Source organism: Rhinolophus hipposideros, assembly GCF_964194185.1.
Source record: "Rhinolophus hipposideros genome assembly, chromosome: 24".
Taxonomy (NCBI): Eukaryota; Metazoa; Chordata; class Mammalia; order Chiroptera; family Rhinolophidae; genus Rhinolophus; species Rhinolophus hipposideros.
The window spans coordinates 21026016-21044153 of record NC_138070.1 but is presented as its reverse complement, the minus strand read 5'-3'; the positions used below and the strand labels follow the sequence as shown (position 1 = coordinate 21044153).

The 18138-nt window shown below is 55.7% G+C and overlaps 2 protein-coding genes across 2 annotated transcripts in view; one reads left to right on the top strand and one right to left on the bottom strand.

The window, feature by feature from the left end:
* Positions 1–2776, bottom strand: part of GNAZ (G protein subunit alpha z) — a 49987-nt gene extending 47211 nt beyond the window's left edge. Inside the window, exon 1 of the mRNA XM_081037527.1 lies at positions 2585–2776. The gene's annotated coding sequence lies outside the window, so the exon portion shown is untranslated. The remainder of the gene's footprint in view (positions 1–2584) is intronic.
* A 2030-nt stretch (positions 2777–4806) lies between these two features.
* Positions 4807–12327, top strand: LOC308492649 (radial spoke head 14 homolog; the record flags this gene model as incomplete). Its single annotated transcript, XM_081037804.1, has 4 exons — positions 4807–4885; positions 9214–9439; positions 10200–10336; positions 12041–12327. The coding sequence occupies 4 exons, from the start codon at positions 4807–4809 to the stop codon at positions 12277–12279; spliced, it is 681 nt and encodes a 226-aa protein (XP_080893930.1). The 3' UTR covers positions 12280–12327.
* Between the last annotated feature and the right edge of the window lie 5811 nt (positions 12328–18138).

Genomic DNA, 18138 nt, shown 5'->3' with positions numbered 1-18138 from the left:
CGGAGGGGCTTGGTCACCCCAGGTCTCCTGCCTGGCTGGCGGGGAGCAGTGAGCTAATCTGCCTCCTCCAGAGTTTCTGCAAGCCGCACCATGGTTGGCAGCAAGAACATCCTACAGCCACACCGTGTTTTAGGTCGGCTGAGAGCTAGCAGGGGGCAGTACGGCTGCCTCGTCCTCATGTCCAGGGAAGAAAGACGCAGCACACTGTTGTAGTGTGTGTAACAAGACAAGCATGTGGCTACGATGAGGCCACACCCTGTGTCTGAGGCCAGCCTTCCCTGCCATTCGGGCACTCCATCCCACCAGCCTCTCTGCAGGGGCTCTGGGCAGCCTTGCCAAGTCCACTTGGTCACTGAGAGTTCCGAGAATTGCCCTAGAAGCTCCTGAGACTCCAGAAACCAGAAAAGCTGAGACGCTGGGGCAGAAGGAGGAATGCATTCTTTGTCCCACCTAAAACCCCATGGCAGGCCCCCAGAACGGGGCAGGCCACAAGCATAGAGTGAAGCACCCCCATGAGGGCAAGCAGGCTGCCTGCTCACTGCAGCAACCTGGGCCTCACCCAAAAAAACGAGAAAGTGGGTGTGTGTTTAGGGGTGGGGCTGGGAGGGGCAAGAAACACAGATGAGTAACAAACAGCTCTTTCAGGAGAGCAAAACATCCCCAGGAGCAAGCAAGAGGAAGCAAGCAAGTAGATTTCAGGAAGAAGGTGACACAGCCTTCTGAAGGGGAGGGACTAGGTCTTATTCATCATCTAGCTCATAAACCAACATTTGTTAGAGGAACACACTAGAAGAGTTTTAAGCCAAATGCCAGCGTCTTGTCCCTGGAACCCGAGGAACGCTGAAGGCACACCACTCCGTCTGAGCACAAGTGTAGCCAGGCCCTCCCTCGCCATCAGACCCTGCGTGGAGACTCCCAGGCCTCCACAGTTACTGCTCTCAGACCTCCACGCCCCAAAGGGACAGTCAGTAGCTAAACATCACCTTCCATCCTGACTAGGAAGGGGGCCAGGTGGCCTTGCCCAAGGGACAAGGTGCTTGGAAGGGCAGTCCTAGGCTGCAAGGAGCCCTCTGAGGCCTTCCAAACTCTTCCCCAGGCCCACTCCAGCTCCTGGATCACACAGCCACTCCCTTTTACAGATGAGGGGACTGTGGCTCCACTGAATCAACCACAGCAAACAAGCAATGGGGTCCTTCTGTTTCCCACAGCTCCGGCAGCCTCCATGGAGCCCCCACCCACCATTCCTGCCACACCTCCTATGCTTTCTGAAGCAAACCCTGTGCTCCTGCCAGACCCAACTGCCCCAGCACCCTCTCTGTGCCTTGGCCCATTTTCCCCCCTCTGCCCTCAATGCCCACCCCAGCTGTGCCTGTGTCCTTCAAGCTCCAGTTCAAATGTCACTTTGCCCACAGGCCCGACTGACCCCAGCCAGGACACCTCGCGGAGGTCTCCCCAGAGACCCGGCACCCACACTCAGTGTTGGGTCATATGAGCAGAGACACTGCTCCCCTGTGGGGTGGTGAGTCAGTCCCTGGAGGGCAGGCCCAGCTCATTCCTACCCCAGCACAGGCCCTGGGGGAGCAAAAGCTCAGTAAATATTTGCTTAATCGAATTTGGCCAAGGAGCCATCTCTAGACAGAGCCAAGGCGGCGGGACTCAGTCCCCAGGGCAGGGAAATCACTTGGGCAGAAAAGAGCCGGTCAGGGGCTGGGCTGCCTCCCCAAGCCAGTCAGACTTCGGGTTCCTCCATCCTGAGACGCGGACTCCACGGAACCCTGCTCTCACACTGCCTTCTCATCCCTGCAACAGAGAAGCCCAGTTCTCGGCCTAGGCAGATTCCTGCCATCATCCCCCAGAGGCTCAGCACCGCCCTCAAGGCAGAGCCCCCCCAGATCTCCAGCAGGATCCCGAGCCCCAGCTCCGAGGCCCTCACACCCCTCCCCCCAAACACCCCCACCGCCTTTTAAGGTAAAAAATATTGAGACGGGAACAGATCACAAACGCGGTGGGTCGATACTCATCTCTGGCTCTAAATGCCTCCAAGGAACCTGCTCACTGCAGGAGCGATGACCGAAAACTGCGAGCCGTCCGTCCTCGGGCCCAGGCCTCCGGGGCCCTCTCCTCGGTCTCAGCCAAGGCCACGCGTCCGCCCTCCCACCGCCCGGGTCGCCTCGTCCCCATCGCCCCGGCAGGGAGACCCGCCTCAGCGCCGTTCCTGCAGGTCGCCCAGCCCGACCCCGCACCGAGGCTGGTCGGGGCCCCCTGCGCGGCACCCCCGGCCGCCGCGGTTCACCCCGCCGGGCCCGCAGCCGCCGCCTCCCGCTGGCTCCTCGGCCAGGCGGCGCCCCCGCCCCAGCACCTGCTGGACCCGTGGCCGCCTCTGCCCACCTCGCGGGCATCCCCGCCCTCGCTACCCCACCCCCAGCCGGCACCCCCGTCGCTGCGCCCCGGCGCCCCCAGCCCGGGCGGCTCCCCAGCACAAAGGCCCGGGAGGGGCCCCGGGTGGGGTGGGGGGGCGCCCCGGCCGCGCCCCCGACCCCCCGAGGCTCAGCCGCACGCCGCGGGCGCGGGCGTGCTCACTCACCGCCAGGCCGAGGCACGGTGCATCGGCGGAGCTGCTCCGGGCGGGCGGGGCGGCAAGCGCGGACCGCGGCGCCCTCGTTCCGCACGACGCGGGCAGCGCCGCCCGCGCGGGGACGTGACCGGACCGCGGGCGGCGCACACGCTCCGGCCGGCCTGGCTCCCTCCGCCTGCTCTCCCGCGCCGCCCGCCGTCCGCCCGCGGGTCCGCCCGCCCCGCGCCGCAGCCGCCGGCAGGGGGCGGAGCCGCGAGCGCAGCGCGTTGCCAAGCCAACCGCGGGCGGGGGGTGCCGCGAGCCCGCCGGTGACCACGCGCCGGGCGCCGTTGCCGAGCCACAAGCGCCGGCTAGCTGCCCATTGGGCAGGAGCGGCTGACGGACGCGTCCGCGGTCCAATGGTGGCGGGCAGGGGCGGCACCGTGGCTCAGCGCGCGCCGCAGTCCCGCACGCGTTCCCCGCTCCTGCATCCCCCGGACCCGGCTTCACCCAGGCTAGGGCGCCAACCCTGCGGGATCGCCTCCCGCAGGTCCCCAGACCGAGCCTGAGAGCGGCGGTGGCCCGTGCTCCCGCTTCCCTCCCCCGGCCTGAATTCGAACCCAGCTTTGCTCGTTTTGAGCTCTGCGCCCTTAGGCAACCGACTGACCTCTCTGGGTCTGTTTTGCATCACGGGGCTAGTGACACTTGCTTCCTTGAATTGTCGCTACGTTCCGCTAGAATGTGTGAAAGGGTTGTGCATGTAAACCCTAAAGGTTTATACTGGTAAGGTTTGTGCAGCGCTGGGAGGGGCGTTAGTCATCTTTTCTCCTACACCCAGCATGTAGTGTCTCTTCAGGGTCCCTGTCAATCCTGTCCACAGAAAATTGCCCTGGAAGGGAGGGAAGGGAATAGGGCCCAGGACTTATCCTCCAGACCAGAGAGGCAGGAGGGAGCCAGCTCAGTTAAGGCCATCGTCCCATTGGTGCCTTTGGGAAGATTAAATAGAAGGCATGGAATGCTCAGCAAAATGCACCCGAGGGCAGCCTGCCAAATTTCTGCTTTCAGTTTCAGGGGAAGCCCATCTGTGGGCCTCAGAGCCAGGAGCCCCTCACTGCTATGCTTAAAAGATATTAATTCCTTCTCTGCCTTCTCCATCATGGTAACCTGAACCTTTGTGCATCCTAGAGTATCCCAGGTAAAATGCAGATGTTCCCAGCTAACACCGCCCTTATCACTTTACACCTTCAACGTCATCCTCTCTGGGAATGTTCCCTTTGCTGTGAAATGGAGACCATTGCATTACCTATCCGCAGGGTTGTGGCCCGCCTGTGAAGGGTTTGCCTAAACTGTCAGGGACCGGGCAGATGTTGGTGATGGGCATCCTGAGGGGAACCTAGATTTGGCCCAGGGCTCACTGGAGGTGGTCAACGAGGACCAAAGGAGTGTGGCCAGCACTGGAGGGCTCCTCTATGTGCATGTCCTCCACAGCAACAGGCTGGGTCAGGCTGGGCCCCTGCCCAGAGGACCACACAGAGGTCAGCTGCTGTGACACCAGGAAGATAACGGGCATAGGCCTTGCCCTGCGGTGGATCAGAGATCAGAGGGGGCTGAAGGTGAAGCAACAGGCCCAGCTCTGTTGCCATTACCTGTATGCCTTTTGGTGACTTATCCGTCTAAGCGTCAGTTTCCTGTTCTGTTAAAAAGGGACACCAATAGACTGTCCCTAGAGAATGATTCTGAGGGGAGATGCACGTCGGCACACATTCAAAGATGGGTAACGGCAGGATCAGGGGTCAGAGTTGAGCTGCTCACAGGGACAAACCTAGATGCCAGCACAGGATGACCTTGTCCAGCAGTCCAGGTGTGAGATCAGAGGCCAGCCTATGGAGGGGCCTACTGGGGCTGGCTCCTGCCTCCCTCCCCTGACCTTGATGGCACCTCGAAGTGAGAGTTCAGATGGTATGAACCAATGATTGTACTCCTTCATACAGCAGTCAGTTACTGACGGCCGCCTCTGCGCTGGGCACAATTCTAGGATTTAATCAGACCCGGCCCTGTCTGCGAGACCCTCTTGTCTTTGGGGCAGCAGCAGACAGCAGAACATAATCTGCCGTTAGAGTTGTGTGAGGCCTGATGGAGGAGACCCACCAGAGCTTTGGGGGTATGTGGCAAGGGGAGCCCTGGGTACTAGGACAGCAGGAGAGGCATGGAAGTGGCTGATGACTTGGGGCAGAAGAGAAGCACGTTCCAAGATGAGGAAGGCACTGGGCGTGAAGGAGAGTGAGGTCTGGGAGAACCTAGAGAAGACCGGTGTAGCTGGAGCCAGCAAGCGTGTGAGGATGCCGAAACATAAGGCTGCAGCAGAGCTGGGAACAATCACACCAGGCAGATGGCCCTTGTGTAGGATTGGGGACATTGGCCTAAGAACCACTGGAGAATTTTAAGGTTAGCTTTTCAAATTCCAAAAGGAGAAAGGTAAGTGTTTGTTTCATATGTATCGTAGGCGTGTTCCTACAACGTGCATTGTCCTAATAGGCAGACTTCGATCATGAAAACATCAACTAGTCAGCCCAGAGAAAATAAGAAAGCAGAGAAGTCAGTGTATGAGGTCGGTGTCAGTGTAGGGCCATGGGATTACCAGGCAATTGTGTGTCAGGAGATGGCTTTATGGTGGCTGCAACCATAGAGAGAAGGAGCTGGCCTTGGCAGAAGGGGGTGACCAAGAAGGGGCCCCACACGAGATGATGGAGGAAGAGATGGCACTTGCTAAGCAGTTGGAGAGGTGACCAGGAAACCAGGGAGGGGAGGGTCCCTGTCATGCAGGGTGTCATGGAGGGTCTCAGCTCCCGCTCCCCACTTTGGAACACAGGATATGGTGAGGCCAAAAAGGAACACCAGCAGAGCCATAGATAGGGGAGCCATGCCCCTATATTCTCGCTGGCGGCTGGGTTGGAGACACAGGAAGCAGGAGCCACACTATCCGCAACCTGCCGTCCACTTCTCTCTGCTAACCAACCTCACTTGCTAGCTGCAATCTACCGTGCTAACTGCAATCTGCTCTTGCAGGCTCAGCCACCATCTTGTTTCTAGCCCCCACTTCCTGCTAACGTAGCCACAGCAGTTATATTAGTGGCCAATGGCTCACTGGTTACAGATGACGGCCAACTAGCCACAGCTGCTGGCCATCCAATCACAGTTGATGGCCATTTACTACCTGAGCCCACACCTTTCCACGTGAGGCCGAGAGCCTGGAAACTGCACTCCTGGCTCTGCCCCCACAGTCCCAGAGCTCCTGGAAGGGAGTGTCTTGAGAAAGAAGACATGGTCAGCCATGTCACGTGCTATTGTGAGTGAGGCCGAGTAAGCTGAGGACAGAGAAGTGTCCCAACAAACAAAGGCAGGCACAGGTGGGGGTCTGTGTGCCAGGAGTTCAGGGAACGGGGGCCACACCAGGCTAAAGCTGGACAAGTGGGTCACGATGAGGCACGGTGGGCTCAGGGTACCAGGCGAGGATGTGTAGTCCCTAGGGCTGGGGCCAGTACCCCATCCCGAGTCCTCACTGGTTGGTAGAACAGGACCAGAGACAACAGCTGGGGCTCTGTGCTAGAAGGAGGAAGCGGGCCCTGGTGATAGAGCCCACCTGGCACCTGACCAAACCAGCAGGGACAGCTGGCCAAAGAGCGACCCCTGGAGGTGGTGTCAACCCCTCCCCCAGGAAATGACCAAACTGCAACCACGGGGGAGTCCATGCCATGGACATCATGCCCCTCCATCCCAGTGGAGCTTTCTGGTTCATCAACCACTGAACCCTTCCTGGCATACCAACCCTGCCGGATCAGGGTCCTTCCCAAACACCCGTGCCTTGTGCCTTTGCCCTTCTGCCCCATGAGGCCCAGCTCCCCGAGGCCTCCCATCCTGCATGTCCAGAGCCCCTAGGACCCTGGAATTCCTCATCTACACATGTGTCAACTTGCGCTGTAATGACCAGTCCCAGATGGTCATTACAGACTCTCCCACTAATCTCCCCACTTCCCAAGGGTGGGAGGGGGGGTGTCTCGTTGCCTATGGACCTCTGATGATGGTTACCTCCTGGCTGACTCCGCTGTGCTCCCACCCTGTCCCGTTCCCCAATCCCGGCTGGACAGTTAGGCTGTGGGGGGGCCAGGTTTGTCTCTCCAGTTTGTTTCCGTGGGGTCTGTGTACCCCAATTCCCACACATTTGAACAAGCCATTGCAGATCTGGGTTAGTTATAAATAGCCAGGCCTGCAACTCTCCTTTTAGCTGAAAAGAAGCAAAGTGAACAAGCAGAGAGGCACACCCGGCACGCGTTTTAATTTTAATCTTCTCCTTCTGTCCCAAAAAGAACCCAGGTCCTGGTACTCAGCATTTCTCAGTGTGGAGGCCCCAGGACAAATGCCTGAGAAATGAAACCCAGGAGATGAGGGCCCTGGTCTGGCCCTGTCTGCTGTGTGGCCTTGGGCACTTGAGTTGCCTCTCTGGGCCTTGGTTTCCTCATCAAGGGGGCAGCAGTGGCAGTGATGACCTCCAACACTGTGCCTTTCTGATTTTGACACCCTCCCCATTGCCTCCGTTCCCCCGGCCTGTGCTGATCCTGAGGCTCCAGCAGCAGTGGTTCTCCATGGGCTTTCTTGGGAAGGCCAGACCCAGGTGCAAGTGAGGCTGCAATCAAGCCCTGATCGGATGATGTACAAATTCCTCACGCTCAGGCCTTTGCTCAGGTGTCCCCAGTAAGGAGCCTTCTCACTCCATCAGTCAGCAAAATCCTTCTTGGAAAGTCAAATGGTCTTCTCCCCACAAAGAGCTGGGGAGGGGCCAACAGGTTTTGGCTGAGAGGGACCCATGACTGGGGCAGGCAGGGAACCTGTGGGCAGGTGCCTGCATAGGAATGAGAGCGGGCCCAGGAGTCCCAGGTGTGTGTCTGGCAGTGGTCTGGTTGGAAGGGAGGCCTGATGGGGAGAGAGACTCAGGCCCCCAGGAGAGGTGGCTTGTGGGGACCACTGATAGGTGCTTCCACAGAACATGGACTGTAGAATTTTAGTCTTTGCATCCCACTCCTCACCCCTTACTGTCACCCCACAGGCCCTTGCTTGTAGCTGGAACTGTGCTGGTGGAATTCGGGAGACTTCCTGTGCTAGGCCCAGATATCCTGGGCACACAGTGACATTCCCTTACACAGAGCATGTTCCCACCCACTACTCCATTGGCATTGCACAGCCCCCTGCCAGGTAGGCCCATTTTAATAATGAGGAAACTAGGATCAGAGAGGTTAAGTAACTTGTCTAAGTTCACACAGCTGGATACAGCCTAGGTTTGTTTTTCTTCTTTTTTAATCTGTGTGTATTAAATCTTAAAAAGTCCAGTACTCTTGAAGCAATAGGAAACTGCTTTTCCTGTGTTCTGAGTGGCCTGAGAACAAATAGCTGCTCCCAGCCCAATGAGAAGCTGGCCTGGGCGCCGCTGGACCTGCTGCCCTGTCTTTCTGCCCCTCTTACCCTGGGGCACCTGCCATTTGATGTCCTCGGGGGAGTGAGGGAGAAAAGCTGGGCTGATGTCTTCAAAGAGGAAATCCCTGGTGCTAATTGGCACTCAGAGACCTTTAGGCTAATTAACCTGTTTATTTGTCTCTCTAGAGTCAATTAGAGGGTTTAGCTGGGGAGGGCGGAAGAGAAAGGTGTTTGCTTGTGGCTACTTCTGTTTGGGCTATAGATGGCTTCTTGCTGGGTGGAGTGGGCTGCTGGGGAGAGGATGGGCTGCAGGGCAATAGGCCGCCTTCATGCCATAAAGAATGGCTGCCCTTCCCGTGCACTGCTCACTTTCCCCGTGAAGGCTGCTTTGGGCCCCTCAGGTGGTGCCCAGGGCCGGGCCTGGGTTATCCTCCTGGCAGCCAAATGCAGACATTCCTCAGAAGAGACCAGTTCTGGAAGGAGTGAGGTAGAGCCTCTTCATGGGGGGAGAATCACTGCAATTGTGCTTCTCCCAGCCCCAGTGCCCCAGTTATGCCATATAGTTCCTTTTCCTTCAGGGTACCAGGCTCCTTCAAGACTCCCTGGCTAGAGGCTATGGATTTTGTCACCTTTGGCTGGGGGCACAGCTTTGTGGTGAATAAGATGCTGGCCTGTTCACTCTAAATCTCCCCTCTCCGACTCCACTCCAAACTTTTCCTCCTGTCCCCAAGGGCCAGCCAGACTGGCCTGGGGTCTCTAGCAGTTTAGAGATGTTGTGGTTGGGAAGAAGGGGCTTGGCTGGTCCCCGGCTCCGTGCTTCTCTCCAGTGCAGGGTGGGGACGGGAGGGGGTCTCCTTGTGTGCCTGAGTACCCCCAGGGCTGAGCTGCTGTGCTCTCTGAGGGGTTGCTGGGCTTCTCAGGCTACTGAGCACCTCTTTAAGGCTGATACCCCCAGTCATAGGTCCCCAAAGGCTGGCACCTTTCCAGGTCCTCTGGAGCCTCAAGGCCCCCACCCCGCTCGTCACTCACAGCCTCCTGCTGGCTGCCCAGTCCCCCTGCCTGGCAGCAGGAGCATTTGCGAGTCATCTTGTCCAGCCTCCTGGAGGCTCTGCAGGACTCTCCTCGCCCCTGCATGCCACCCAGCATGGGCAGGTGGTGGCGACCCACCCTCAGTGCCCTTTCCTGTCTCACAGGGGCTCAGGGCATTGTCATTAGCGGCCTGATCCCCTTACTGGTGTGGAAGCTGCAGAAGGAGGAGGAGAAGATCCAGGAGCTCCTCCTGGACACGCTGGCGGCCTGCCTGCTGGAGGACGCCACCGAGGCCCTGAACAACCACGTGGTGCCCTTCCTGAAGGAGAAGCTCCTCAGTGCCAATGACAACATCCGCAGCAAAGCTGCCTACACGCTCATGGCTGTCAGGTGAGGCCTGGCTGTACGGATGGAGCAGGGAGGGCGGGAGTGGCCAGCCCTGGGCTTGCTGCTGGTGCACAGAGAAGGCAACTGAGCTGCCCCGGTCTTGTAGCAAGTCCAGGGGTTTGCAAACAGGGAGAACTCTGGACCCCCGGGAGACATGCGCAGTCTGGAGGGACGTGTACTGATGCTTCTTCAGGGCCCGGGGGAGCATTTCCTGGGAGCCTTTCTCTTCGAGGGACAGTGTTGGCCTTCTCACACTTTGGGAAGCTCTTGGGGAGCCCACCACTTTCATTTCCACAGCTTCATACAATGACAGGATTAGAAGTGACCAAAAGTGTCATCTCGCCTGAGGGTGGCTGCTGTTTACATGTCTTAGCCTGTTCTGGCAGCTGGGACTCTTATGGAGTAAAAATGAGTCTTGTGGTTTGCACCCTGGGTCCTGCTCCTTCCCGTTTTGGGGCTAGGGGAACACATCTGGTTTCTTCTTCCCATGATACCTTCGGAAAAGGCTCTGTCACCTCCTGGCTCTTGGGTGGCCTCGCCTTCAGTGGTCCCAGGCCATGCTTCCAGGTTGTCTGAGTGTAGGGGTGAGGCTCAAACCTCACAGCAATGCTCCCCTGCACTCTGACGCCCAGCCCTGTCCAGGCCGGGACCACCAGGGATGGTCCCAACATGAGTTCTTTCCTCTGGTGTCCCCCTGGGGTGGCCCTGGGTCCTGCTTCCTTCCGCTGAGCAAAGTCACCCAGTTGTCCCCTCTCTGGCCCAGCATTCCTCTGGAGGGCAAGAAACAGGTATGGAAGTTTGACGTCATCCCCATCCTGGTGCACCTGTTGAAAGACCCTGTGGAGGAGGTACAAGCCAACGCTGCTGGGGCCCTCATGTACGCCACGGTGACCACTGCAGGTGAGCTGGCCTGCTGGCCAGGCATCCCGGTGGGCGGGGCATCCCCTGAGTGGGTATTGGATCTAATGGGGGGGGTCACCACGGCCCCCCAGCATGCTGCCTACCCCAACCGGTTTTCCAAAACTCCTCGTCTTACACTCAGTGTCCAGGTATTGCCCACTCCCTGCCCTGATAAAATACTGCTGGCCTGCTGTTAAAGTCCTTTCAAGTTTGGGTCCCAGGCTCGCCTGCCCTCTTCTCCCTGGCTACCGTGGGCTGCCAGCTCGTGTCACTTGGTCCCTCCCAGTCACTAGCAGTAGGACCTCTGTCCCATCCCTGGCTACTTACTAGGCCTGGAATTCCTGCCTCCGACCTGGTCCCCCTGTGGGCCGAGATGCTGAGATTGATTAGTTTGCCATCCATGATTCAGCTCTTCTGAGGTCTAAGCAAACACTGGAGCCCTTACTTCTGTGGTGTTTTGATCGACATTATTTTTCTCAATTGGTGGTTGGGAAGTGTGTGCCGCAAATAAGAGTAGAAGATTATCTTCTCAAACTTGGGACTCCCAGCCAGTCCAATAAGCTATCAGAAGACACTGGAGCGGGCTCTTCCACCTGGGGGCCAGGACAGGCCATCCCTCTGTGGTGACCTGTAAAAGCTGTCTGACCCTTCCCGTGGTCCACACTTGCACCCCCCATGCCCTAGGCTTCCTTGATGCTTCATGGAGGACTGTCTGGGCCTCTGATTCTCAATCAGCATGCTGCAAAACCCCCCAGAGTGGGGGCCTCCCACTGGACCCTGATGGTGGAATCTGAGACACATCAGAGGGGAAGAGGGTGGGGCCTTCCCAGAGTTCACAGCCTCCTTTGGATTGTGCAGTCAGGATGCTGACTTCTGGGCAAGGGGCAGGGGCTTCAACTGCGTGTTTATCTCATGGGCGTCCTTAGAGCAGTGTCTCCACCTGCGGTTCCTGTGAGAACTCTTGCAGGGCCAAAGGGCTCATGGCGGGGGGCGGGGGGAGGGGTGGATATTGGCAATGGCTGGAACCCAGGGACGTGAGGTCACTTTTTCCTGAGCTGGCTGTCGACTGTGCTGGGCAGTAGAGACCCAGACATCTCAGCCTCGGTGTCTACGATTTGCTGGGAGTGCCAGAGCGATGAGTGACCTGGGGGAGAAGTGCAGCATGCAGTGGGCTTAGGACAGGGGCAAAGCCTCCTCTGGGAGGGACATGGGTATTGACTCAAAGGACAATGGGAGTTAGGAGGGCAAAGCAGGGCTGGACAGGTCCCAGCAGCAAAGAGAAAAGTGCTCAGGGCAGAAGGGGACAGCCACACCTTTGAGCAGGGGAGGTAGGGTAGGGGGAAGACAGTAAAGGGTTAAGGAGGGGTGTCTCCTTTGCACGTGAACGTCTGTGTCCCCCATTAGACTGAGTGCTGTGAAGACACGCACTGTGTGTCTTATTGTGTGCCTGCTGCAGCGTAGCTGCTCAAGAAATATTTGCCACGTCCATGAATGGTTGGATACAAATTTTAAGAGACTACTGGTGTTGCCTTGTGAGGACTGGATTGTGGGGCCTGGCCTAGGTTGGAGGCAGAGTGCAAGGGCCTGCGTGGGGATGAAGGAGGGGACCCGGGTAGTGGAGGCGCCTCCCCTGTACTGTGCAGGCTGGAGGAGCGGAGGGGGGCACAGGCCCCTTTCGGAATACCTGGTGTTGGTGACGCACAGGGAAGTACGCCGCCCTGGACGCAGAAGCCATCCACCCGCTCCTGAATCTGCTGAAATCCACCTTGAGAAAGGCCCGCCTGAACGCCATCAAGGCCCTCACCATGCTGGCCGAGGCCCCCGAGGGCCGCAAGATCCTGCAGATCTACGTGCCCCGCTTCCGCGAGCTTGAGGTGGACACCAGCGAGGCTGTGCGGCGGGCGGCCCAGATCGCCGTCCAAACCATTGAGTGGAAGCCCTGACCTGACCGGATGCGCCCCATGCCTTAATAAATGGGCCGAATCTCTGTCTCTTGGGTCTGAATGGCACTTGATGTTTGTGGAACATGGTCACATCTCTCGCTCCGTCCAAAGGTGAAATGCCTGACCCAGAAGGACCAGGTGACTGGTGGCCAGGTGAGGCAGCATGGGCTGAACTCAGGGCTCATGGACAGGTGAGCAGCAGCCCTGCTCTCTGTTGGGGCCAAGAATTCCCTCAGAAGCTAGAGGGCTGGGCTGAGCCCTCCAGGGACAAGAGATGGGGGTCAGGGAGTTGGGTTGGGGGAAGAAACACAGCTGGACCAGGCACCACCCTAGTTTCAGACACTGGAGTGACAGGACCTTGGGGTGTGGCTGGGCATGGCCCTGCTCAGCCAGTTCTGCCCTCTTCCCACACTGGGTGGCAGTAAGGAAGGTCAGGGGTACCATCCCATGTGGGCTCTTGCTGGAGGAGGATGAAATGTAAAAGGCCCCCCCAGGGATGACTGCTCAAGACAGATAGCTCAAGGTCTTCCTCCCAAACAGCTGCATTCTTCTCCAAAGCCAGATGGTCACCTGAGGCCCCCCCCCCCACCCCTCCCCCTGCTGTCTGCCTGGCCCCAGGGCTGTCTAGTTTGCCTCCATCTGTGTCTCCACCTACCTTGCTTCTCTCCCCAAATGAAATTGGTGGAGGAGGCTGGAGAGTTGGCGGGAGGTACTGAGAAGCCAGGTTTGCATGGGGACCCCTTAAGCTCCTCCACCCATCCCTGCCTAGTGTGTTAGGGTGACAGTTCTCGAGCAAGTTCTGACCTCTGGTGGAGAAGCTGCAGGAGTGGGGCTCAACTTAAGGGCTGGACTCCTTCGTCTGGGCTGAGCTGGGCCTTGCAGCTCCCCGCTTCAAAGGAGGTCTCTCTCATTACATCCCTACCCAGCGGCCATATTTCTGTGGAATAGAACCTCCCCAGCTCATGGCATGCTCACTTCTCCCATTGTAAGTATTATCAGCAGAACTAGAACCCCCAAGGGTCTGGCCATCTTTTCAGTATCTGGGGCCTTCACTTTCCTAGGAAAAACACGGAGAAGTCTGTGTCCCTGGAATTACAGGATTAGCCCAACTAGACCCAAGAGGGCCTATTCTGAAAGGGATTGGCTGCTGGGCCTAGCTGAGGGAAGGTTAAACCTCAGTCTCAAAAAAGTCTCCATTAGGTGAAACCTTTTCTCCTTCAGGAAAGCAGGTGCTTCAGGGGCTCTAATTCCTCATGTTCCCATCCTGCCTCAATGCACAGTAGGCAGGCTCCGCTCTTATTGCCTCAGCAAAGGGCTCTGACTGAAGGGCTCTGGCCTCGCTGCCAAGACCTGTGTCCTTTGTGATTGACCCATGCGGTGGCCCAGGTGTGGATGTTCCCTTCCTGTGGCAGCTGTCTCAGTCCTCCTCCCAAGAGGGCTATGGCCTCTTGGTTTCCTTTGGAACCCTCTTTCTTCTCTACATTACCGGTGGTGACAGTGTTTCTCACAGTTCTGTTCTAGGCCCTCACTCTTCCCACTCTCCTGCATAATCTCATCTGCCTGACCCTGGGCTTCCTCTACTAGGTTCCCTTCTAAACTAGGCTTGCCTGCTGCCTTCTTTCCCCCACTCTGGGTCTTCAGCCCGTCTCACTCCTGAGTTATCCAAAGTTAATATCTACCCTTAAATGTCTTCAGGAAAGAAATAACGCCAATTCTTCACAAACTATTCCCAAAAATAGGAGAGGAGGGGACACTTCCTAACTCATTCTATGAGGCTAATATTACCCTGATGCCCCACCTGGACAAAGACATCATAGGAAAAGAAAACTATAGATCAACATCCTTTATGAATATAGATACAAAAACACAACCAAAATATTAGCAAACCAAATCCAGCCAACTGAAAAGCATTATACACCATGACCAACTGGGATTTATCCCAGCAATGCAAGGTTGGTTTAACATACAAAATCAATGTAACAAATTAATGGAACGAAGCATAGAAACCACATGATCCTCTTAATAGATGATCAAATTTGACAAAATCCAACATATATATACATATACCGTGTTTCCCCCCAAATAAGACCTAGCCGGACAATCAGCTCTAATGCATGTTTTGGAGCAAAAATTAATATAACACCCAGTCTTATTTTACTATAACATAAGACTGGGTCTTATATAATATAATGCTGGGTCTTATATTAATTTTTGCTCCAAAAGATGTATTAGAGCTGATTGTCCAGCTAGGTCTTATTTTGGGGAAACACGGTGTATGTATATATATATATATATATATATATATATATATATATATATATATATATATATATATATATATGCATATATATATATATATATATATGCATATATATATATATATATACATATACATATAATCGCCTCTCAGAAAACTAGGAACATAGGGGAACTTCCTCAACAAGATAACATATGCAAAAACTCATAGCTAACATCGTACTCAACGGTGAAAGACCGGATGCTGTCCCTCCAAGAGCAGGAACAAGACGATGATGTCTTCTCTCACTATTTGTATCCTATGTTGTACTGGAGGTTCTAGCTAGGACAGTTAGACAAGAAAATGAAATAAAAGGCATCCAAATTGGAAAGAAAGTAAACTATGTTTGCAGACTACATGATTTTGAATATGAAAAAATCCCAAGGAATACACTTAAAAACTATCAGAATTGATGAGTTCAGCATTTTTTTTTTAATTGGGGAAGGGAACAGGACTTTATTGGGGAACAGTGTGTGCTTCCAGGCCTTTTTTCCAAGTCAAGTTGTTGTCCTTTCAGTCTTAGTTGTGGAGGGCGCAGCTCAGCTCCAGGTCCAGTTGCCTGTAGCTAGTTGCAGGGGGCACAGCCCACCATCGCCTGCGGGAGTCGAACCGGCAACCTTGTAGTTGAGAGGATGTGCTCGAACCAACTGAGCCATCCGGGAGCTCAGCGACAGCTCAGCTCAAGGTGCCGTGTTCAATCTTAGTTGCAGGGGGCGCAGCCCACCATCCCTTGTGGGACTCGAGGAGTTGAACTGGCAACCTTGTGGTTGAGAGCCCACTGGTCCATGTGGGAATCGAACCGGCAGCCTTTGTAGTTAGGCGCATGGAGCTCTAGCCGCCTGAGCCACAGGGCCAGCCCGAGTTCAGCAAATTTGAAGCATACAAGATTAATATACAAAAATTGTTTTTCTATACACTAGCAACAGAAATCTAAAAATGCAATTAAGAAAACAATTCCATTTACAATAGCATCAAAACCAATAAAGAACCTAGGAATAAATTTAGCAAACAAAGGTACAAAACTTGAGCACTGAAAACAAAATATTGAAAGAAATTAAAGAGGAGCTAAATAAATGGAAAGACGTCCCATGTTCATAGATCAGAAGACAATATTGCCGAGATGGCATTTAAGTATCTTTATGCAACTCAAACACAGCATGTCCCAAATGGCACTCAACTTTCTCCCACATCTGCTCTTTTTCCAGTGTGGACCTGTCTTTGGAATTGTTGCACCCTTTGCCCGTGTGATCCAGCCAGAATCACTCCTGGCCCCTTGCTCCAGAAGTCTAATCACTACAGTCCTATTACTTCTAATTGCTCGCTTGATGCCATTCCCTTCTCTTTTCTTCTCTGCCACTAATTTGCCCCATTGCTCTAACAGTCTCCTGCTGGGTGTTCTGGCCTCTGTTTCATTTTTCCAGCACCAGCCTGCAAATCTGATCCTACACCTTCCCTTCTGAAGCTCCCACAGGCTTATCTCAAAGCATCAAAGGTCTATAGGTGAGGCCTCTGTGCACCTTGCCCTGCCATTTCTCACTGTTTTCCTGTGCACAGGCCACGTCTCAGCATTCTCAAGCATGCCTTGAACTCTTGCCTCATGTCTTCCCACAAGTCCCTTCTGTTATCCAGCTAGCTGACCTCCTTCTGTCACGGGAGGCCTTCCCTGACCCTGAGGCCAGGTGGGACTCCCTGAGGTGTACACAATGGGTAGAGGGCCAGTGTGTGGCCTTGGTGTCAGGGACGGCTGCTTCGGGCCTTGTGCCCACTCCCTATCTACTAGGGTCACTTGGTAAGCCTCAGTTTCCTCCTCTGTGAAATGTGGTTAATTCTAGTCCTCCCACACGGGTGGTCCTGTGGCCTGCATGTGATAATGCCCTCCCCCAGGCCGAAAAGCAGCAGGCCACACTGAATGCTGGCGATCGCTGCTAGCGTTTCCTTGTATCTCTCGGTAGACCATGTGCTCTGCTCACGGCTGTTTCTTTGCAGCATGTGGCACATAGTAGGCATTCAAAACTGGCAGCTGAAGGATTAAACCAGGGATGAGGGGCTGGTCACGGGAGTGTGTCTTCAGAGTGTGAGTTTTGTGATGCCAGTGGGTCTCCCCAAATCACTTCAAGGCACTTGGAACTTTTTCGAAAGACACAAATCATTGATTTTCGTCTGAGAAGGAAGAGGGACGCCCTGCAGAAACACAGCCCAGGAGTGGCCTATACTTGACAGCTAAAGGGAATCTAACCCCTGGACTCAACTCCCAATAACGTCCCAATAGTAGGCAGACTGGGAGGGGCTGGGAAAGGCTCAGCAAGGGGCATGGCAGCAGCCAGACAGTGCTGAGCAGTGGGGGGGGGGGCTGTTCGCTAGGGCAGAGACCACCCAAGCCCCTCCACTAGCCCAGGCAGGAGCCCATTTCCACCCACGGGCAGCTCTGTCTCCAGCTGGCCTGTGTGGTCATCAGTGGGCACAACACCTGTGGGTGGGAACCCCAGCATGGGGTGGTGCTTACACTAGATGGCACCTTTGCCAGCAGGGCCACAGTTTTAAAAAAGAGAACAAGGCAAACAGAGGTTGGATATAGGAAGGAAATGGTAACAATAAAGTAAACACAAGCAAAAATCCCAAATACATCTAGAGATAGAAAGCCAAAATTAAATTTAAAGTGAAAGTCAGTGTTTATGCCATTCGGAGAAAATGACTCATTTTCTAAAGGAACAGATGTTCTCATTTGCATAGTCTCTGTAATCACAAGTGGACTTCGCTGTGTCCCCTCAGCACGCATGCCCTGCAGCCGGTGGGACTTGATGAGTGACACCCAGGGAGCGGTTTCATTAGCGTAATCCTTGGTCCCATATCCATGGGTCTCCCGGTAGGACCCCCCGCCCCCCCCCAGTGATGAGGGGTCTGGAAGAGGCAGCAGTTCTCTTGCTCTCCTCAGACGCCCCCGGGCCCCAGCTGCTTTAGCAGTAGAAGACGGGCACAGGACCATAGTCAGTATCAACGGGAACCCGCAGGTGTTGGCAATGTTTCTCCAGCATGGCGACTCTGCCGTGTCACTGTGCTCTGTCCCTTTTGGTGTGGTACCATGCTCCATTTCCTCCATATATGCCTTTTCTGGGGCCAGTTTGGGGCCTGGCCTTGGCTCCAGGACGCAGAACATGCTGCAGACCTCTCAGAGGCAGCTCTGGGACTCCTTGAATACATCTGGAACAGAGGGAACAGGCAGACGTCAGGAGGCACAGACCAGGACACGGGAAGGGCTTTGTAGGGCTCACGTCTCGGCGGTGAGTCCAGCAGGAAGGCCAACAGCCTTGCTCCTGATATGAACAACAGGCCGCAGGCCCTGCTACGGAACACCTCCTTCCATCCTCAGACACCGGGAGAGTGGGCGAGGGATGAGGGGAGCGTGTGGGCGCAGAGGGGGGCTGCCTGGGCCCTGCTTGCCTTCTACCAGCAGAGCCTTCAGCCGGGGTGGGGGGGGCCCCTGAACTGGGTGGCGGACGTGTCGCAGGGGCCCGTGCCATCACAGGCGAGAGCTCAGCCTGCCCGGTCTCAGGTACATGGCCGAA